The 23,656-nt window shown below is 42.1% G+C and overlaps 1 protein-coding gene across 1 annotated transcript in view; it reads right to left on the reverse strand.

The window, feature by feature from the left end:
* Positions 1–23,656, reverse strand: part of dock11 (dedicator of cytokinesis 11) — a 54,992-nt gene that overhangs the window by 18,347 nt on the left and 12,989 nt on the right. The window contains 24 exon segments of the mRNA XM_084003307.1: positions 1,455–1,543; positions 2,332–2,407; positions 3,184–3,297; positions 4,373–4,554; positions 6,248–6,286; positions 6,636–6,747; positions 7,000–7,083; positions 7,333–7,479; positions 7,853–7,924; positions 8,847–8,972; positions 9,050–9,119; positions 9,220–9,341; positions 10,550–10,639; positions 11,397–11,480; positions 11,704–11,816; positions 12,030–12,153; positions 13,572–13,664; positions 16,908–16,973; positions 17,135–17,319; positions 18,098–18,174; positions 18,333–18,455; positions 18,602–18,684; positions 18,767–18,889; positions 22,420–22,692. Of these exon segments, the coding sequence (XP_083859433.1) occupies positions 1,455–1,543; positions 2,332–2,407; positions 3,184–3,297; positions 4,373–4,554; positions 6,248–6,286; positions 6,636–6,747; positions 7,000–7,083; positions 7,333–7,479; positions 7,853–7,924; positions 8,847–8,972; positions 9,050–9,119; positions 9,220–9,341; positions 10,550–10,639; positions 11,397–11,480; positions 11,704–11,816; positions 12,030–12,153; positions 13,572–13,664; positions 16,908–16,973; positions 17,135–17,319; positions 18,098–18,174; positions 18,333–18,455; positions 18,602–18,684; positions 18,767–18,889; positions 22,420–22,692 (2,667 nt within the window).

Genomic DNA, 23,656 nt, shown 5'->3' on the forward strand with positions numbered 1-23,656 from the left:
TTACACAGATGATAAATAATCCAATCCAACCCGTCTATAATCTGGATCCATGACAAAACAGCAGATGTACATTCGGTTCTGGCATCAGACGAGGTAACATGGATAAACCCGTGCTCACATGAAGCTCGCGTGCTTCGGCATGTTGTGTCTCCAGAGGATCCACATCAAAAGTGTTATTTATATTATGTTATTTAAATCTCAAACGGTCCTTAGCATGCGTTTCCAATATCATCCATTTGATTGAATGTGCCACAGTTGCACAACAGGAACAGAGAAGGGCTTGTGATGTGTTCAGACACAGCAGGCAGAGACCACACTTTCCAAAACCAATATGGAGATATTTGCTTGGATATTATTTTCGCATCGGTGAGTCTTCAGATTTGGATACATCACAGTGTTCGTACATGGCATGAGCCTTTGCCCTTTGGTTTTTAAGATAATTGTATAAAATCGAAAAGAAATGGATTGACAGAACAGATCAAATTAATTTTTTCAAAATTTAAAACTGCAGCTAAGCAAGTCCCGTTTACACACTTCTTGAGTGATCCGATCACAAGTGGAAAGCTCGTCACACCTTGGGGCTATTGCACAAAACCTAGATTAGGGATTAAGTCAGGATTTCCTGGTCTTCCAGTTGCATGAAAGCATGTCGCATATGTAATGGCATAAGTTACCATGGAGATTTATCCTGTCAGGCCAGGATCTATCAAACTGATCCTGTATCCACTTGGTTGGGAAACCAATGTGTTCATCCCAATTATGCCACTGCTCGTTACATGTAGCCGTCCAGTGAAGGAGCCTACTGTTATTAAAATTAATATTTCAGTTTGTGAGAAGTGCGCCGCACGCCTTGGTGAATGGTGAATTTGGGGTCTGCATCAGTGAATCAGTGATTGATCTCGGGTCTATTTTAGGAAGGATTAGTTACAGCTGCTCGTCCTGGTTTGGCCTTTCTGCAACCAATTAAGGCAGACTGGTCTCACTGGGAAATGTTGAGCCCTGCTTTGTCATCTATCCTGGAGATCTGGATTCTGCTTTTGTGCAAACAGCCCCCTGGCATAAGAATGCAGCTCCACATGTATCTCGACTCACCACTTGTGGATGAGTTCCCCGCTCTCTATATGCAAACAAAGACGTAAATCACTTCTGTTTGCAAACAGCAAAGTTGTTTGCAAACAACTGCTGGTGGGAGAGAGCAAGCAATACATTTCCTGTGCCTAGTCTGCTGGAAATTAAAATAAATCAAAACAATACAGCTATCCCTCGGCAGTGAGCGTTAAAACTCCTCAAAGAATGCAGTCCAGACCACATCCGGGTATGGATTCAATCTACTCTCAAAGAGGTCATCAGTGCTTCTCAGATGTACTGAGAGCTGATGATCACCCAAGATGCACGTTAATGTCACATTTGAATGGGGGATGTGAAGCATTTAGTGGTGGAGGAAATGTTCTCACCTCAATGCTGTCTGGTGTTCCTGGGTCCAAGAACAAAGAGCATCGGGAGTCCTCTCTCCTCACAATATGCCCATTCTGAGCAGGCAGACCTGGAACACAATGCATTATTATAATATTATATAATGCCAACTGAAAGCAGCACAATAAATTACACACAGACTTCATCTTACAACCTCAGCTTCAGTGACATCAGCATATTTTGAGGAGATACTGACACTCGCTGAAGCACAATCCTGACTTTGGGCTGCGTCTGGATTCCAGATGCACCGACTCGCACGTTAAGTACGGTACATTTGACCTTGTATTGATAACATTATACATGGCGGATCAACAGATCGCACTCAACCATCCATTAAGAGGGTACTCCACTTTCACACCGCAAGGAGTAGTTTACGACTCAGAGGAAATGTACTGAGCCTGTGAAGCCAGATGTATGAAGTTGTCACTGGATCTGAAGCAGAACATACTGTAATGATGTCAACAGAGAAACAAGGAGGAATGGATTGTATTTCATAGACAAGACTAAAGGATGGGACATCTTTATTCTTTATTTGCTATTTATTTATCAAGAACTCTTAGTTCCCACTGGAACACATTTACTTTTTTCACAAACCAATTAAAAGTTCAAAGGGAAAATGTAGCCATTCTTAGCACCAGAATCTGAATGTAGCCTCAAGACAAGAAGAAGATTGTGAACAGAGCCCATCGGAGAGTTGAAAAGTAAATTAAAAGAGAGAGAGAGAGAGAGAGTGCTGCTAATGGACCAAGTTGTGTGTAACATCCATTTTGCGTCCGTGGTGAGGATAATGGACGATGTGAAAGCAGGAAGAGGCCAGGTGCCGTTTGTACGGGGAGTGTTTGGTGCTCGTGAACTCACCGTGGTCTCTCTCCATTGTAGTGCTGATTCTCCTGCTGTCTGTGGAGCTGGTTGATACCAGGTCATCTCTGGAGCCCTGAACAACCACAGGATGGAAATCTGGTCAGATCTGGGTTACCGTTGTAAGTGGTGTGTGAGGTGCTTATCCATAGTCAGTGTATAACCTGGAGTACCAGCACGAGAGCAGAGCAAAGTGCTGCTGTGGACGGGGGCAGCAGCAAAACCTCTTAGAGCCACATCAAGACATCAATATCAGTCAAAGTGTATGCTATATTTAGAATATTTATTTTACCTTGCTGTCACACAGCTGTTTCAAAGCCGCTCAGCGAGTGAGGCAGACCAGCAGCTCCTGTGTTTTGTGAGGTAAGATTACTGGTTCTGTCAATGAAGCCTTGTGGCTTTTAACAGCTTCACGTCTGACGACACGGTATAGTGGTGGTAATATTATAAATATAGTACATTTAAACTGATATTGATGGTTTTAGATGTTTAAAATACCATAGCAGTACATTGCTTTGCTCCTGTGCTGGTATTCCTGTCTGTTTCTCCAAACCGGGGGAATGCTGACTATGGTTAAATACCTCCTACAACCCCACTTCAAAACGTCCAAACTATCCCTTTAAAACGTAAACTGTTTGATACGAAACAGATTTTATTCAAGTAAACTGGAGGAATGCTCAGAATTTATGATCAACAATGTTTCAAGGTACAGACTAAAAGGTGACACCGTCCGACAGCATCACAATGAACAGATACAGATCTGTCTTTTCAAACAGTGTTGCAAGTTTGCATGAAAAAGCAAAAGCACTACGTGACCATAGTGTGGAAATCCAGGGTTGTGGGGAGACTCACATTGAGGCCAAGGCCGGGGCTGGAGGTGTGTGGCTGGGCAGACAGCTGCTTCAAGTTCTGGTAGAGCAGCTCGAAAAGTGGCAGGTAGAGCAAGCAGATCCTGGCCTGCTGATTCTGAAACATTCAATATGACTTGATGAAAGTGAATGGCATTACGTGAAGTGATAGAGGCAGACAAGATGACTATTGGAGTAAAGACTGTAGGTTCAAGTTAAATACACAGTTGTTGCTGCCTACACTACCCAAAAGCCACCTGGGACCAGCTGCTATCCAGGACTCCTGCACTCTAAACACTGGCTTGTTTGCTTAACAGACAACGGTATCCTGTCTGGTTGATTTATTCTTAGTCAAAGCGCCTGACCTAGAATGATGGTGACATAGACCTTGTTTTATTTGTCTTGGAATATCTTTTGTAAAACATGACTTCACAGGTAATTTAGTCTCATACACAGCATTTTTGTACATCTGTATTTAAACCAAACTGCAAACAGGATGCGATACTTCCAGGCAGAATAATAATTATTATTATAAAAAGAAAATAACACTTGAAAAAGACTTTGATCCTGAGTGTATCGTCTTGAAAAATCTGATTTTCATAGACATGTGCAAGTGTGCAATCAATGATAAAATACTGAAACGTTTTTTTTTTGGAGTGTACCAAAATGATTAAAATATGGGCGATATGTCTACATTTTATAAATTAACTACAGAAACCAAGAAAGAAACATTGGAAAGTGAGGATTATCTTTCAGTATGAAAGCAGGACTAGCAGGATGGGTGTAAATTCCACTGGAAGTGCACCAACTCTTACTTAACGCTGATCTGCCCTCGCAATTTAAATATTAATCTTAGGATGTGCAAATGTTCAGGCAAAGCATCCTGATGAAAACATGTTTGGTATTTTAATATCCATAGACGCAGGTTTCTTCTTGACCACCCCACAATACAGGAGTGGATAGAAATAGTAAATTACTGACTTTTCCTCCTCTTCAGAAAAAAATGTGTTCATTAAATTAATTTTTTTAATAAGGATATTAAACTTGAAGTCGTGAGTTTGAAAGCTGAAAGTTAAGATTTTTGTATTTGTGATGAGAAATTAATACAGAATATTACGATCCTGAGCAATGACTTTGTGTTCTGAATTGTCTTCTTGTCCCTCCAGTCACCGGTCTGCGTCGCCCTCCCTCACCTTGAACGCGGTGTAGCGGTCGTCCATGGCGTGTTTGATGAGCAGGTTCTTGAGAACGCTCACAGCCAGCTGCCGGACCTCGGGCCCTTGCTGCAGGGCCTCAGCCACTTCCCTCAGCAGCAGGCCCACCAGGAAGTGGTTACGGCAGTACTCTTCCGTGAGACTGAACTCCAGACTCTGCTCTGTGGTTGGGCCAGACAGGAAGTGTCAGTCAATAGGTACGGGTCCAACTGATGCTGATGACAATGTGGTTTGAAGCCATGACGAAGAAAATTGCTCATATTTAAATTTTCTAACCCATCTTGTAACATGAGTTGTTTGGTCGAAGATGTAGCAAGAAATCTATCTGCATCTTCTTATGTGAAACAATCTCTGAGCAGAACTACTTTCTTAACTTATTTGTGAATATACGTACACATACATTTATATATTAATCAGTACATGCAATATAATCAGCATTGCTCGGTAAGTTGCAATGTTATACTGGGGCAAAATGCATAATGCAACACTGCAATATGCAACAGAATCTCAACCAAACCACCTAACACATTCAATCATTCATGTTTCCACACCACACCAAAAGGGAGGAATTAAAGAGACAGTTCATCCCATAATCAAACATACATATTTTCACCTTACTTGTAGTGCTGTTTGGAGATTGTTTTAGTGCAAGTTGTTGAGTGCTGGTGATTTTGGACACAGAGATCTCTGCCTCAAAGTGCCAAAATAACACATTTGCCAAAACTCAACAGCAACGTTTCATCAACAAATCATGCCCCAAGTAGTGAAGATGATCCACTGATATTCTTGTGAGTGGTTTCATGTCGTAAATATTATTCTTTCTACCGAACTACACCTGCCAACCGTATCACCATGCAGAAACAGAAGTTCTTGTGTGTGACAGTGCGAGATGTATACATTATTATCAGCGTGCTCCTCGGCTGAGCTCTAACGTTTAGTTGCTCGGTGGTGCTTGGTGAGCTTTAAGTACTGATGCACACTTTACACAGTGATACAGTTGGTGGATGTACTTCACTAGAAAGAATATAGTTCCTGTATAAAACTGCTCCCGACAAGGTCTGTGGATCATCTTGAGTAATCGGGCCGTGATGTATCACTGTTTATAGGTAGTTATGCAATGTTTTTTTTCTGGACTGGCCCAGTTGAGATCAAACTGGGCTCTATGTGCCTCATGAACTAAAATGAGTGTAATACCCATGATCTAAATTTAAATAGCACAACAGGCAAGAGGAGAAATGTGTATGTTTGTGTTGGGGTAACATGTCCCTTTAAGATCATTTCTTACTCCATGCCTACATTAGGATAAGTACATTTTAATTCTGTATATTCAGAAAAGAGCAATAAATCAACAGGAATCAGACAGACGTGCCACTGGAAATAAGAAGTCACCTGTTTCAACACAAACAATGACAAACAGTTTCACAATAATGCTGTGTTAATACCAAAACAGACAATGCAGTCTGGGAACCGAGCGCCCATCTGCAGCAATTATCTTCTGTGATGACAGAGACAGACAGACAGGCAGTCTCAGAGAGAAAGAGAGAGAGGACAGACAGGTACAGCGAGAGAGAGAGAGAGAGAACCGCAACATGAATCATGTCACTACAGAAAGAGCGGTCAGCTGATTTCGACAAGCTCCTCCCCCTCTACAACACACAGGCTCGGGCACGTGAGGGCATTAGCCTAGCATTAGCATTGTGCTGAGTGAGTGGCAGTGAATGGGTGTCCCATGAGAGGAAGGAGAAGCTGACAGGATGGCGTGGTTTGAGCAGGTCAGAAAATGGCGATGCGGGTCGTTTGCGTACGGCAGCAAACGCGGTTAATGTACAGTACGGTTCAGTGAGCATCACCTACCTACTGGGCCAAAAAGCTCCGTCGCATACGGAATAAAATCTGACCACAAGCAAAACACAAAAAAACAGAGGGGGAGGGGGGGAGTAAAAATAATGGAATTGGGGGTGAAACTGTAAACAATCCATGCAGCATTTCCACAGCACTCAGTTTCGTGTAAAACATGTATCGACAAGTGCTGGATAAACATGTTGAGCAGGTGTAGTGTCGTAAGAGCAGGTTATTACCATCTGCTCAATTATAGGTGTGTGTGTGTGCATGGTCCAAACAGACAGGCAGGTTAATAGAGGGGGTGTGGTGGGATGCAGGGGTTTGGGGGGGGACTACTCAGTGGTTACATATGTGATAGGCAGCATAATGCACTCAATGGATGGCGGACTCCGACTCTCACCTTGCACCCTCTGCAGCTTGGTGCGCCCAAAAGCCATGGGCAGGTTCAGAGGGATGAAGTGTTCGTGGTTGCACATTGTCATCAGGAAATCAAATTTCATTTCAGTCAGCACCTGTGAAACAGACATGCGTGAGTTTGTGCACATATGCAAATTTCTGTCAACCGCCTGTGTGCGGTAAAATAGTTCTGCTCATTGTTCAAACACAGTCCTTCGACGCCGCCGGCACGGCATCCCAGACAAAGGCTGCGTGGTATCTGTGTTGGTTTAATTTGTTAGTCAAATGTGTTGCTTCTACAAACAGAGCGGTAGGGCCGGGGAGACAGCACAGTTTCTGCTTTTTCACGTTGTTTTCACAGCATGTACCTTGGGATCCTTGAGACCGAAATGAACCATGTAGTGGTTGACCAGGCCGAAGGCAAAGCCCCTGTTCATGACGGTCAGGCACCTCTGAGGGGAGAAACGGTTGGTTAGTACACATGCTGCTAAGGGAACAAAACAAAACAAGCACATTTTTGAGGCTTTAAAGTGCAGCTGTTGTCTTGGGGAGGGATTAAAACATTTAAAAAAAATCTGCATGATAATGGCAGAAAGAGCCAAGAGCACGCTTTGAGTCCGGAGATGACATTTCATGAAGGAGACATGTTGACTTTAAGTTTGTCTCCGTCAAACAGGAAGTTTGATTCGGTTGGTTCAGACCTTGATGAAATTGGCCAGGCTCAGGTTGATGCAGCGAGCTTCCTCCAGGATTTCCATGTGGCGGATGGTGATGTGTGGCATGATGGACAACACCAGCGACTGCAGCGCCTGGTGGAAGCTGTCGGGGAAGCGCTGGGCACGCGGCATCTAATGAGATGATCAGAAAAAGCATTTAAAGGATACGTTGCTCGCACTGAAGGCATCAAAATGTCAAACAGTCAGAAGCATTAGAAAGATAAACATGTTCTTAACAGATGCATACAGCTGTAGCCTTCACTGTACAGACATGATGAAATGCAGACTCGTGACATGTGGAATACACACAAGGCCCAATAATTCAATATGAGTCTCATTTCCTTTGGTGAGAGATTTGGTAAATATTTGGACGTTCTTTCTAACATCATGTGGTGTAACTTTGATTCTGAGATCTGTGCTAAATTTGAACTTTGGGGTCGCAGGCAAAAACAAGGTATTGTTAAACACACAGGACGTAAACGAAGAAGAAGAAATCACTTAATACCTTAATGCGGTTTCCCTCTTGCAGGTACTGGGCCATGGATTTGGCCATGGTTTCAAAAAAGAACCAAGAGTACTACAGAAGGAACACAAGAGGAGGAGTCAGAATACCACTACTATATATAGTATAGTATATCCCAATATGTTAATGAGCTTTCAGGAAAGAAAAGATTGGAGGACCGTGTTAAATGTGACTCTAAATCAGAATCAGAAACAAGTGTGAACACATACAAGGAGCACACACACACACACACACACACACACACACACACACACACACACACACACACATATTATAAGCAGTCTGACATGGTGCAGGAATAAATCTGAAGCTATAATTGAATTACAGCACAAGCAGCTACATGTTTATGGATATCTTCTGTGGAAGTGATTCAAGGCTGTGATGAGTCATTTTCAGGGTAACTACACCTTTGCCAAAGTCAAATTCATGCACTTTTCAAGGTGGATTTTCATGCTTTTCCAGCACCTTCCAGCTGTGGTAAACTCCATATTTGTATCAATCCAATGGTCAGTATTCAGTCTATTTATTATTGCACTTGTTCATCACATTCAATGAGATGTTATTGTCCTCTAAACAACCAACATGATGTGTGGAGACAGCTTTTTACAGAAGGACCACAAATGAAAGGGAAACTAATTCCATTAACAGATCCACAGAAATATAATCACCAACTATTTTCATCATCAAAAGTCATTTTTCATGCAGAAATGTCAGAAAATGCTGTTTTCAGTCCCTCAAATATGGAGATCTTCTTTTCTCTGTGTTATATTGTGCATCTCATCACATAGAACAGACATTCCAAGCACTTTATTCTAAAGCCAAGCACCTTTTGAACCTTGAAAATACCACACTAACATCCAAATGTTTTCGAGGATTTCCAGCACCCCTATGAAACCCTGCATTTATGCAAGTATGCTGCCTGCTGTTCAATATTGGTACTACACCTGAGTTGTATGCCAATAAGGCCGAAACTCACCTTGAGCAGCTTGTTGCTGGTGTTGAAGTCGGCGGTCTGCTTGAGGGTGGCCGTCACGGCGGTGGCCAGCACCTCGTGGGTGGTCGCTGAACTCCCTGATGCCGGGTTGTTGGTCACAAACACATACTAAGAAGAGAAACACATGTCAGTTATGGAGTGTGATCGTTATAAACCCTGTAGCAGTGTTTGTGTTGGTATGTTACCTTAACAAAAGAGCGCAGGTAGTGTTCCAGGCCCTCCTCGTGGCATCTAGAGACTATATGTATGATCACACTGAATGCACAGAAGCAGGGCGGTGTCAGACTGGAAGTATGTTGAATCGGTATCAATTAGCACAATCTGCAGCCACATTTCACACAAGTGAACAACTCACCGCAGAGAGTTGACAGCGATCTCATGGGTTTCTTTGGTTGCTGCAGTGAGCACCCCAAACAGCTGCATCAGCACCGTTGGGAGGAAGTTGATGATGACATGCGTCTCCATGGCATGCAGGCACTACAGGAAGGGAGAAATAGGTGGAACATACAGGAGAGACATGGAAATAAAGTTAGTTTAAATTACATTTCAATGTATTTATTTATTTATTTTATGACACAAAACTTTTATACAAAGTAAACAAATAAGTATATTCAGTAGTAAGTAAGGTTTTTGGGGATTATTCCAAGGGCAAATCATATTTGATGTGCAGTCCTCTTGAAATATGGAATCCTTTTAAATATAAACTGTCAAATCCCATCCATGTTAAAATGTTTACAGAAGATACTGATTCTGACAGTTGGCTTCCTCTAACTGGAAAACTCTGGTCACCTCAGACAGGAAGACTAGACTTGACCAAGTTCCAGAGGGAGCTCTGGAACTTGAACTGAACTCTCATTTTTATACCATTACCAAGATATTATATAGAACAGTTTAGAATTATAGAATTTATTTTTTATTCATTTACTTTTATGTTAACCTGTGTTTACCCGTCTTACCCATGTGCTACCAGGGATGGGGAGGAGAAGAGCATATTTTTAAGAGGGGAAATAAGAGTCCTTTGTTGGGCAGCTGATGGATGTCATGATAGAAAAAAAGATGTCTTCCAGGAAAATGTCCTCAATGTGGAACAACTTCAACTGAAGAAAGCAACATTGAACAGATTAACTTCACCCGTTTATCAAAGCAAGGAGCAAATTACTTCTCCTGATTTTTATTTATTTTATTTCTGGTTTTATTTCTCTGCATAAAGTTGATCAAATTAAATATGTGTGTTTATGCTCTTGACCTTAACTTCAAACCTCACATTGAACACATTCTCTGCCAAAGTAAAATTTGCAACCTTCTCAAGCTCCGTGCAGAGCCGACGTTTCAGATTGATTAATGATAGATGTCACAAAATGATTAGTTGTTACTCACTGTTGTAAGCATGTGTCATATTTTGTTCTATGAAGATAACATCTCTCTATTATATTTCTGCTGGGCAAATATTTGTTCACAGCCCTCCATCGCCATCTAGTGGTTGTGTTCATCTTCTTTCTCATGCTGCGTGTTGATCGTCTTAGTTGTTGAGTTTTGGTTGAATTGTTGTTTTGTTTTTAGCTTTCCTATTACTTTAATGCTTTAATTCAACATGGCTACACAAATAACAGGCTTTACGGTAGTTGGGAAGAAAAAACTCTCTGGAGCATCATCTGAGGAGTGTGTGCTGCCTCACAGCATCTCACCTTCAGGTATTTGATGAGTTCTGCTGGGTTTCCCTCTGACGTCGTCCTCATCAGCTGGCAGTGCTGGAAGAATTTGTGTAGATGGAGGTCCTGTAGAGGAAACCATGCAGTATTACTATCATCCACACACACTGTCTTTGCTACCTTAGAGGGAGAGCTTTATTTCACTCATACAATCATAATTGCTATTTTTCTGTTTTAAACAATATCAACATGGTTTGTAGATTAAAATTACAAAAAAGGATCCCACCAAAACATATAAAAAACTTAATTCCAGTTTGAAAGTATAATGGTAAGAAGAGGTCAAAGAAAAATAAATACAGAAACAAATAAAATGAAATAAAATGCTGCTGTTAGCAATATTAGTATTTAGCACTTCCCTTAAAGCCCACTGGGGTTGACTTTACAAAGTGTACTCAATTTCAGACACGTCCAAAACACGTGGGTATGGCTGCCAATGTGTGCACCACATTTGCTCCAACATATATTTGAGTATGTTGGACCCATTTTATAGCCACTATTTCTGGAGATTCATCAAATCTCATTATTACCTTCATTTTATTTGAATTATCTCAATGTATTGGAATTAGTTGCTGCATGTGCTTCATTACATATGTCTTCCCAAGTCATTCTGTGGTCTGTATTCATTTTCATTTTTTTTCACATAACACCAAATGCTATTATCTATGCTCTCTTCAACTCCATTGACAAAAACAGTCATTTCATCTCCCAGAACATGTGAGTTGCTGGTCTACCACTGCAGCGACTGGTTAGTTTGTTTTTGTTCTTGTGTGACTTTGTCAATCCCAACCTTTAAAACCATCAAAGTGTTGTTGAAGTGTTGTACCTGAGCATATATTGTTGATGCCACGTGGGTCCTCACTTTGAACAGCGTCTTGGCATTTTCCACCCACTTCAGATCTGGTTGGGACTGTTGAAATTCACACAAATATGAAGCATTTAAGTTGTTTTTTAAACATGGATAAAACAGTGTAAAAAAACATCAATTTGTGGACATTTAGCTCACAAGTTACTAAATCAGATATCAGCAGTAGCTTAATTGTTTGATGTCAGATCATCTGTGCATCTATAAGCTTTTATTTTAGCTTTGCCATTGTGCTTGAGCATCAGATGGGTGACTGAGTCTACTGTACCTTCCTGGTGTCCTGACACAGGTATCCAGGAGGTAAGGTGGCTGCTACAGGCAGCTGGAGCTCTACGGACTGCATCCTCCCGTCTTTTAGCAAAGGCATCCAGGAGTAACCCACTGGAACACATGAAATAAGCAAGGTTGGCTTTACTGGGTCTAATTTGGCAGGAAACATACTATCATTCAAATAAATAAGAGAAATACTGAAATCCTCTTCGAACGTGAGAAGCAAAAAGTTCTTGCAATGTGGTTTTCTTTTCATGTTTAATAATTTTGCATTCAAGGACACATATAAAAACACATGCAGAGACAGTCTCCCAGCACACTCACCCAGAGACTCTACTGCCTCTCTCTTCTTGCTGCTAGCCTTGCTGCTGGACTCACAGCTGATGTGGTAAAAGGTGAAGAGGATGTGGTGTTTCTCATGAACGTGGACCGGCAGTTCAATCTTCACCTGTACACAGTGGAAAAGCTTAGAAAGGGAATATACTGACACCGATAGTGGCAACACACTGATTTGAGTTGGGGGGTTTTTTCCTCTAAATTTATTACTTTTACCTCTTAAATGTCAGAGAATATTACAAGTTTTTTCCCTTGCATATTTACAACCCTAATAAAAAAAAATATGTTTTTTTTCTCAGAGTAATAGCCTACCCCCTTCCCCCAGTACCATTATTCATTTTATTTTCTTTATTTTTTACACATACAATGGCACTAATACACTATTTTACACTAATTTTGCAATCCCTGAAAAACACTTAGTGAAACATCTTATCCACCAGGGGGCAGCACCAGCAAAGTCATGTATTTTTCCATGCCTTTTGCCCATGCTGATTTTCTCACAGGAAGTGACACATGGTCATGGATAACCACTAAATTGATTTTCCCCTCATACAGATCTAGTAACCAACTTCTTGAGAATACCATGAACGCATCATGACTCTCCCATATGACACCAGTATGAATGATTCAACTAGTTAGTTTCTACTTCCTGTAGGGAAAGTCAGAGACCTCCAGAGCCTTTAAGGCCTGTGTCCTGACTGGGATTATTTTAAATGTCAGAATTTTTGTTGCATTATTAATTAAAAATTATAATCCGTTTCATATAGCAATATCAGACTATTCAAAGACGCTTTACAGAAGATCAAGGCAAAATATGTAATGATGTGACTGGAAGCTCAGGCATTTGGAGGTGAATTCCAGTGAGCGTTCCTCTGTGTGTGTGGGGGGGCTTAAGACCCTAATCCGTTTGATATCAGGACCATATGGACCCCCCCGTCTGCTCTACCTCTCTAACAGTATCCTGACTGGACCTCTTTCGCTGTGTTCAGTTTTAGTCAGTTTAGATATAAGAAGAGGGAGTGGATACTGGTGGGAGGGGGAGGCTATCTCTTCCTGTTGTGTGCATTAAGTACTTGGATAGAAAAGGGGATGAAGGAATTTTTGTATCTCTGTTTAAAAGCAATGGGAGTTTTAAAACGCATCTTGATAAATTTGTATGGCTTTGTTAAAAATCTGTTTATTAAAATATTCCTTGAGATCAAACAACTGGCTGTGTGTGTGTGTGTGTGTGTGTGTGTGTGTGTGTGTGTGTGTGTGTGAGATCACAGCTCTACCTCGGGACTGATTTATGGGATTATCTCAGTGCTCAACACAGCGACTGCCTCTGAAAAAAAACCCTGGTTCTGGAAAGTTTCTGCATTGTTGCACTTCTTATTTCCTCTTAATTCAGTGTTGATAACTAGATGAATGTTTCTGCCAAAAGTTTTATTCCACAGACACAATTTGCCGCATGCCCGTAAAATTGTCACTCAGTTTATCTACTGTGATATGAAATTTGAGCTCGTCGGGATAATGAGGAAATCGTCTCACCTCGTCGTAGAACTCCGGGCTCTGATTGTGGTGCAGCACGGCTGCGTAGGTGCTGCTGGTGAAGAGCGAGTCTCCTGGCTTTCCATAGATGCACTGGAAGGCAAGCAAGCACAATCAGACTTCAAACTCTACCTCTTTGGTGTTGGGGCCACACAGCGATGAGTGTGTGCTCACAAATCTGTGATTACTGACACTATTTGGAGAAGAGTCGGTCTGAGTGTGCGAGGCCCTCATCGTATGCATCTTTGAAGCACCAAGAGATGAAAGGAAGAAGTGAGAAACCAGAGTGGGGAACCTGACATTATCCAAAGCATGGCCTCTGACTAGACAAGAGGGGCCTCATTACCAAAAACATACACATTTTCAGGCCACGCGAAGCACTGTTGATCTTATTTTAACGAAGCGACAGTGTCCTGCCTCCTCTACTGGATGATGATGATGATGATGATGATGATGATGATGATGATGACAGAAAACCAACAAACGGAACAATTACTGCACATTGACTCCACATGTGAAAACAGAAATATTCATTTTTCTTTCCAAATGGCAACTTGAGCCATTAGCGGAATTAAATGTGGGATTTTTCTTATGAATGCAGCCTCAACCTCCAGGCGAGATATTGTATAACCAAAGCTCTGTCTTGCATGAAAGCAGCAGCCACTGTGGCAAGAAGTTGTGTATAAAAACCTCCGGTCAGGATATTATATAAGTTACATGAAGGGAAGGGAAGACTTCCAACCTGTTCTGATGGCTGGTTTGATGCTGTAATTAGGATGCTAATAGTTGTTGTCATCTCTAATGAGCAATAATGAGCAGCGCTGGCCAGAGGAAGGACAACTGGAGCCAACTGATTCAAATTGAGACTGATTGGAGCCGGGATCAGAAAAAAAAAGATGGAGTCTCCGCGGGACTAGATGAGCTTGGAGGTTCGGAGAGAGAGAAAGAGAGAGGGGTGACAGGGTGGAAGTTCTCAGCTCAGCCGGGGTCGCGGAGGTGAAGGGAGGGAAGGAGGTGGGGGGGGATTACACAGATTTCAGCAAAAATATGTTGTTGTAGTCACAAAGTACAACAGGAACACAGTCAGGAGCCCTTACAGCAGCAGTGGAGGGGGCGGATGGGGGTCCAGATGTGGCTCTTATCTGTCAAAGAGTCGTCCTGTTCATACATGTACTTGTACCACACAGGACCAAAAACACCTTCTAACTGACTGCACTGACAGAGCATCAGATAAGTGACACTAGAGATCATTACCGGTGATTATTGTTGACAAGAATCAGCTTCGGATCAGAAGATATTTAATGTATTTTCATGTTTCATGTTTCTGTGTCTCAAAGCTCCAAAAACCTGTCAGTCGGTGTGTCTTAGAGACTGATCAAAATCTCCCGAGAGGTGTGCTGCTGGTTCCTGCTCATTGTACTGCCTCATCGTATACGTCTTCATTGTTTGAGAGCAGACTGTACGCTATCTGAGTTATCACGCATGGCTGGATGCTGATCTGCCTGTCTGGACTGACTTAATCACAAGCATCAAGTGCAAAATGTTTTGGCGGTTGAAGTCAAAAGAATTTTCTGTCCCCCCCCCCTTCACAGGAAAATTGAAAAACAATCCACGGTGCTTTGATGACGGTTTCCACCCACAAATATTTCCCATGTGGCCAGAGAGAAATAGCGAGGTAGAGGAGAGAGAAAAAGAGTGACCATCCATTATCTGCTCCTGCCAGCTGTAATAACCAGCTTCTGTAAGCGTTTCCTTTCTCCTTTTCTGGCCTCGAGGCTGCACTCCGATGACTTCCACGTTGGGAAAAGCAATGAAAAGAGTCATGTTTGAGGCCTCTGCCATTGATCAGATCTCACCTCACATTCCACAACTTTGCATGACAGCGTTACTGTTGAGACCTTTGCAGCGGTCTGCTGAAAGGAACGTACACTCCTGTTTCATCCATCTGTTCTTCCATCTCCTGTTCTATCTTCCTTTGTTCAGTCGAAACGTTATCTGGAATACATTATCTGCTATTGTATGTTGCTATTATGAATGTATATTGTCCTGAGGATGCTTTTTGACAGACGTCGTTCCTGTCCGTCTATAAACTCCTTGTTCAGAGTTTGCATATTAGACTTCTCTATTAAAAAAAACTTTAGCAGCCTTGTATATTTAATTATATAATTCATTCCAAGAATTATGTCACTCCAAGTCTTTGTAGTTTTGAAGGATTTGTACTCTTTAAGAAAAAGAATCAGAGACTTTAAGAATAAAATCGATCATTACTAGGAATCCAGTTGTAACATCTCCAGAAGAAAGTCTTAAAAAGGACTCATCTAGTTCTTCTGACTATGCAGAAGAACTAGTGTTGATGGTCTGTCCGAAGAGCCGGGTCTTTGAACCGGGTTCATTCACTGAGTCGATCGGATGTCAGCAGGAAATGAGTCGGCTCTCTGTCAAATGTATAAAGTGTTCCTATCGTCGTCTGTCCCAGCAGCAGAAATACGTAACCTACTCTCTAACCAAGGCTGAGGCTTTGTCAGGAAGCCCATCTTCTTCTATGGTGTTTGACATTAGTCTCCTGGTCCACTAGCACCTCTACTGCCTATATGACTCATAACACTCACACAGAACCGAGAACCATGAGAACTGCAACAGCTGACTGAGTCCACAGCGATATAGCAACACTTGTGTCGAGTCATAGTCAAGCGAAGCCTAGTACCGGCAGCTCGCTGACCGAGTGTCGTGGTCAAATCAACTGATCCCATAAAGCCTTTTAGCTACTCTGTTCTTGGCGACCAAGTGCTGCAATCAACCGATCCCCTCAGCCATTGCAAGGTTTTAGTGCAGTCAATGAAGCAGTCAATATGACTTATTAATGCATAGGTCAACTTTATTTGTATAACAAGCACATTTAGAAACAACAGGAGTTGTACCAAAGGGACCTGTCAGCTGTTATGAAGGTAAGAATATGAGTATTGGTGGGCAGATGAGATGAGCAGTCTGTTTCAGTCAGAGTCCAGGTTTTAGTGCACAGTGTAGTTTGTCAGTGAAGTGGTGGATATGAAATTGTAACGCATTGTCAAATTAAGTCAAATTTTGATATTGAATCGCATCTAAAAACAATAGGAGCGACAGACAAACACACAAAGGTTTAGTATTTGATAAGGTGTAATAATTAAACTTTTTCTCAAAATATTTCAACTGTGTTCTCAAAATCTCTGATTAGCCCTAAAACTCTGTATCCGACCGAAAGATTAGATCCAACTTCAAGCAAATGACCTGAGAACACACTCCTACGTCTATCAGTTGCATACTGTTTATAGCACAATATATACAGTTCATACAACTGACCTTTAAAGGGGTTGCACCTTCTTCATCTGAATCCCGGAACTGGATGCAGACTGCAATGTTTCTAGCCTGGTGTGGAGCAAACATTACACGGGTCAGTCATACAGCAGAGTGAACCACCAAGTCAACTCATAGGCAGCAACTACACAGAAAACAGTCGTTGAAAGATAGTTCATCATTCATTCCCCCCATCGTCCACTCTTCATCCAGCTTCATTCGGAGTCACACACCTTGGTGAAGCTCTTCTGGTTATCGTATTTGAGCTGCAAGGGGCAGATGTAGACCTGGTTCTTGTAGGTGGTGTAGGGGTAGTTGTACTTGGCCTCCTCGGGGAGAAACTCCTCCACCTCCACCGTCACCCGCTCACAGCTGTCCTCGAAGGGCTTGACGGGAACGTACGAGGAAGTCACCGTGTCTGTGTGAGAGACAAACGAGTTAGAGGACCAAACCTCCACCGCCGTGTCAGCGTTTCTAAACTCAACACCGGTCCATATAACACCGCTTGTGCCTCACTTTTAAAAAGTTGCTCTGATGTCTTTCAGTCTTGATAATCACCAACAATATTCATACCTTTTCAGAATGAACTGAAATTGAAATGCCACTGTTATTGTTTTAATGAAAAGAAAAAACATCAAAAACTGAATTATTTACTCTAAACTAAGTGCTAGGGGTTTTATTTCTGTCTGGGATATGTCAACGATCAGCGACAGCATTGATTTGATGTATTTCTATTTTTTGTGCAGAAAATAAATAAAAAGATTTGCCCCAAAATGACTGAATCTGGTGGAAAAAAGTCAAAACTAGATTCTAGAATAAAAGCCTGAAATAATAGTATGCTGTAACGGCTGTGGGTTCAACAGCAGGAGAATGTTGTTGAATGTGTGGTGAGGGAACCACAGGTTTGGTCTTTGCTCCTATCGTTTGATTGTAATCTCTGTGATCTAAAATGAAAGCTCATTCTACTTTTGCCTTTGAAATACCACCGTCTAGATAAGATCAGCAGCAGCTGACTACAACAGGTTCATAAAGCTGTTTACTGACTGTTTAGTCATTTAATCCAAATATATTCTCACATTTAAGAATGCAGTCATTGTGTTTGTACTGTACATCGTGCAGGGGTTAGTGTGTTTTAAGGCCGGCACTCAACGAGACAAATGTTAGAACAAGGGGAGTGTTTGGACATGACAATGTACTTGAGAAATCAGGTGGGACACACTCAATGGTGACATTCAGCTGTCCTGGGATGCTTTGAAGCTTGCTCTTCTCCGGTCTGACGAGGAAAAAGAGAATACAAATAAGAACGAAACGCAATAAAACTCACAAAGTGCTATTGATTTACAGGATGACCTCCAAAGTTGTATTCTACTACACAGAACTGCCTCCAGGAGCTCAGCACTGACTCAAACAGAAGGAGTGGTTATGACTCACTTCCTGATGTCGGCCAGCAGCTTGATGATGTCATCAGTCGACACTTTGCTGCTGTCTTGGCGGTAGAGAGGAGAAAACTTGCCATCCATGTCCAGGCTGCCCTGGGCGTCTTTGAACACCTGCCTGAAAACACATCACACGTGGCTACAGCACATCCACAAGACACATCTTATCATCACGATATCGTTTACACGTTCGGATGTTCCCAAGATGAACCCAAACAGAGGGATCACTGGGTGATTTTGACTCATGGGTAATTCCTGTCTTACTTGGCAGCCCAGGCGAATGGCATCCTGTAGCGGCCCAAGCGCTGGCATGTCTGCTTGGCAGCTTTGAGCACTTTCTGAGCAGTCTGTGGAGACATGGTGAGAAGATGAAAAGACAGAAAGCTGACTGCTGCTTTGGTCATATGTTTGTCTTGAAGTGAAGCGGACCTTGTTGATGTCTGAGGTCTTGATGTACGGCTCGGCAGAGTGCGTGATGCCGTTCTGTAACACCTTCTCTACGCGGGCCACAAGGTAGATATCTGCATGAGGGTTGGTCACTGAGAAGATCCCCTGCAGGAGAGAGGAGGAGGCTTGTTAGCAGGGATTCATGACTCAGAATCTCTCCCTACCTTCCTTTCAAGAAAACCACTTCATCCAAACTGCCGAGTACTCAAATAAATTGACAATCATCATCAGCGATTCGATCCATCCACTGCTTCTGTACAAGGCGATCACAGGGGAAGTGGCTGCCTTTAGCTGAAGCTACACAGGAAAACCACACGGGGCTCACGTCTATTTTAGGACTGGCCGAAACGAGGCCGTCTTTTAGCTTTTTCACGTCAGTTCACGCAAATGATCTCAAGGGGGAGAAAAAACCCTGCTGCTCATATATAAGCTCACATTACATTACTATGTATGTACGACCACCACGGAGGCTTCTGGAAACGGAAACAAAAATGGAGACAGAAGCAGCAGGAAGTCATGAAATGTTCAACATAAAACGGAGGAGCGAGCAGTTGCTCCATCTTAACGGCTAATGCAGCTTTAAATCAAAATAGATGTCAGGAACGGCACATTAATAATACACATCTTCGGAGAGACGCAGAGAGACAGAGCATGGTGCAAGTCACACACACACACACACACACACACACTCTGGTTTATGCTCGAAGCAATCACACTGTCCATCCTCTCTCACTGATCTAGGTTTTACACAACCACACACAGCTGCTTCTGGTCTCAATCTCTGACATTATGATTTGTTGCCTTGTATAAGGGAGAGGGAAGGAGGGGGGACTCCTAAATGAAATATGTTGCCAATATACTTCTGAGAATAGCTCCCAAATAGTTTCTCCTTAACAGTTGCACTTAGACAAAACGTATTGGATTCAGGAATTATGTAATGAAGAGGAACAGAGGCCGTGCTGATGCAGCGGAGGGAGGAAGCTCCGTCCTTGGACCACACCCAATGCACTTAAATTAAACTGTGGCCTGCCGAGCTATAATAGCACGCTAATCACAGAGGTAGAGGCTGCTCTGTTTGTACGCATGTGTTTGTATGTGGGTGTCCTGCTGGTGTAGAGCTTTCACAGATGTTGGTTGGCAGAATGTCCATAAATTAGACGAGAACGGTTCTTTTATTTATCGACTCGCTACTGGTTGCTGTATTCTCTATTATGTAGTTATTATTTATTTATTTTATCTAGAATATGTTTCCTTTCTCTTTTTAATTTGCTGATGTACATGAATGTATATTTCAGAATTATTTCCAATAAATGGAAATGCACAACAATATACTGCATGTATAATCTTCTTTGACTCAATATATTAGACAATCTAAATAAATAAATACTGTTTTTGCTGTTTCGGAGTACTTTCCTGACTATTCATCTTCTCACGTTTATGCCGTGATACACCAGTCTTGTCTCTTAACAGAAATTGTATCGGAAAACGGTTCCTAAACTAACTGTTGCTAAGTTACAACAGGCACAAGATCTTACTGAGTGACTTAATCATTTTAATGGGTAAAGAGAAACAGACCGTATGTATGTTTCACAGCACCTGCTGGAGTTTGCCCGAGCCAAGAATAACACTCACAAAGGGCATAATCATTTCCAAAATAAACTCTCAACCCAAAACACAGCAACAACAAGTGGCAAGACATAAACTGGAGCTTACATGGACGAGCAGTGGACAGAAATAAACCTGACAATCTAAACCGATTCCAAAATCACTTGCATATGTTAGATGAATGAGCTAAAAACCGAGGTCTCCGTTCAAAGATTTTAAAGGCTGGTCATGTTCTAAGCACTGTCTGGAGACCATCTGGAAATACTACAATGAAAAACGCAGCGCAGGAAAAGGGAGAGTTCAATATCAAAAAGCCTGTGTTGGGATGAAGAGCCCCATCATCGCGGTGACAAGATGCAACGGGGAATCCATCGGCTGGTCACAAATCTGCCAGACCGGCTGCAGTCAGCATGGGAATGCTGAGCAGCGTTCCAGACATTCAGTCATCTCTCTGAGCTCTGAGGACGTTTTCAGAGTCAAGACTGAGGTCAGAAGTCAACCACAACCTGACCCGGCGAGGGAAATGTAGTGTGTGAACAGTGTTCCACTGGTGATCATTATATTTGTAAATTGTGAGTGTGAGTGTTTCAGAAGAGGTAGTGAAAGGTCTTCTGAGGACACATGGCATGGAGGGGTTTTCTGTGAATCTAACCCTTTGAATTACGGTAGGAAGAGGAAGAGCAAACCACAGCGTGAACTAATGCTCATCTTCAGCTAGTTCTTCATGAGGAGTAACCGCTATGAACACCAGAGAAAAGAGCAGCTAAAAACATAAAGATTCAGTAAAACTCACATCAGCAAAAACCTCGAATCCAACAGGATGACAAGGCAGCCAAAGCTACATCAGCAGTCTTTTGTTTGTCACACAGCGAACTCAACTGGCATTATTTAGACTACAGCAAACTTAAGAAGTCTAACTGACTTGCCTTAAAGTAATAATCTCAACGTTTGTCATTGAATTATTGTCTATTGCCCACTGAGGGAAATCCTTGCATTTGTAATATTAACTTGGTCTGTTGCACCCAAATACTTTATATAAGAAGTGGACAAGGTTATTGTGATGTCACCCATTGTTTTTCGGACTACGGTTTTGAAGCTTCGAGTTCAGCATTTTGACCGTCGCCATCTTGGATTTTTTGCAACCAGTCAACGGAAATGACCATATTTGGACTGCAGAGGATCAACGGGTAGATTTGACGGAAGCTAACTATTAGCTTCACTTGTCAATCACAAGGTAGGCCTGCCTTAAAGCAAACCCTGCTTTATCAACTTTTGTATTTAATAAATTAATGAACATCATGTTGTATTCCATCCATCTATCCATTGTCTACTGCTTATCCTGTATTCAGGGTTGCGGGGGGGCTGGAGTCAATCCCAGCTGCAAACTGCACACAGAAGGAACCCGAACCCGACCTAGGAATTTAACCCGGGACCCTCTCGCTGTGAGGCGACAGTGCTACCCACTACACCACCGTGCAGCCCATAAACACATGTTTATAATGTTTACTGAGATAATGTTTACTGAGATAATACATCAAGAGAGAATTAGAGGACTTCCATGCAATCTGACTTCTTTTTGCAACCAGAGGCGTCGCCCCCTGATGGCCCAGCAGAGAATGCAGGTTTGAGGCACTTTAGCTTGGCTTCAGGTTGCTGCCTGTTGGCTGTTTAGATCTCTGGGAACTCTGATAAAACTCCAAAGAGATCTTCAAAATTGTAACTTTAACAGTTTATATGAGCCAAATTACTATCATCTTGTTTTAAAACATTTAAAACAATCTTAACTTATTGTTTTTTAATTCGTATTGTGGATATAAACAATCAATGAAAGTCATTTAGGTTCTGTTCTATTTGTTCAGAAGACATTCATGTCGAAATATGAATAATCACAAAGCATTTGGAACATAGTGTTCTCCACACTCTGATTTGTATGACTGACCAAACACTGATTCAGGTTTCACACCCACTTGAATGACTAGCTGTTCACCATCAGTAAGTCATCATCAAACATCTCACAGCCCAGGTCCTACCTGTGTGGGGAAGCGCAGCAGAGCCTCCGACACCCTCTGAAGCACCGGCAGGCCGTTTCCTTTCGCTGAGTCGCCATTCACCATGACTCCACCTCCCCCCTCCTCCCTCCCTCCACCTCCACCCTCGGAGTCAGACGAAGGAGAGAGCTGGCCCGAGGCATCGATCAGCATCTCCCTGACGCACGGCGGGTTGAGATCAACGTGGAAGTCGGCCGAGATTTTACAGCTCTTAGAGACGTCGAAGAGAGCGAGGCTGATGAAGAACGGTTCCACCTGGAGTTGGGCAAAGATGAAGATGGTGAAGGGCTTTTTGTTTGTAAGACCCATTTACTGTACATCACATTCCACACTAGCGTTATTCAGCTAGATCCCTCCATTAACACTTCATTGAATGACCCCAAGTACACACACTCATTGCATATTTGCTGATGGATTGAAAAATGGTCACGTTAACCCTATAATCTCTGTTTGTTGTTAAAATGTTCGTTCAAGCGTAGCACAAAAAAGGCACCTAATATGTTTATGACATGCACAAATGTGCATGAAATATGTAACAGTAAACCAAAATTCAGTGTTTGCCACCTCAAACTAAGAGTTTTAATCCAACATTATATTAAATAAGATTAAAATAGATTTGTTCATTAAAGAAAAAACAGTAAACTGAGCTAAAATATGTTGGGATACATTTTGTATTTAAACCTCAAACATTTCTGTATATTAGATTGTTAAAACAAACAATAGTTCATTCCTAGTTTGGAAGCAAATGTTGGCTCTACAGTAATGTCACCCACACATTTTTGAATGACTGTGCACTTATGCCAGGATGGATGGTTTGGACTAACTCCATCCAAAAAAACATTAAACCTATCAGAGACTGTGGAAGAAAAGGAGGCAGGGAGGAGGGAAAGAGAGAGCGTGCTGCTTCCAAACCACAAATATGAGCCAGTCCAATCCTCATACCAGCCCTTCTAATGTACCAGCAAGCAACTCAATGTTTTATGACTATAGCAATCCACTCTGACAACGGCAGTGCTCACACATGCTCTAAACTGCTGTGTCATGCTGCCAGGAGCCGTTCACGAGCAACACATTGAGGACATTTCCAACATTCAGCAGACTTCTTGCATAAGTCCTTAAATCTCAGGTGCTTCAAGCTTAAAACAGCAAAAAAGGAAAAGAATGTTCAGTGTGTGGAATTGCTTGATTATTTTAGTTAAACTAATGCATTACAACAATA

Source organism: Eutrigla gurnardus, assembly GCF_963514095.1.
Source record: "Eutrigla gurnardus genome assembly, chromosome: 23".
Taxonomy (NCBI): Eukaryota; Metazoa; Chordata; class Actinopteri; order Perciformes; family Triglidae; genus Eutrigla; species Eutrigla gurnardus.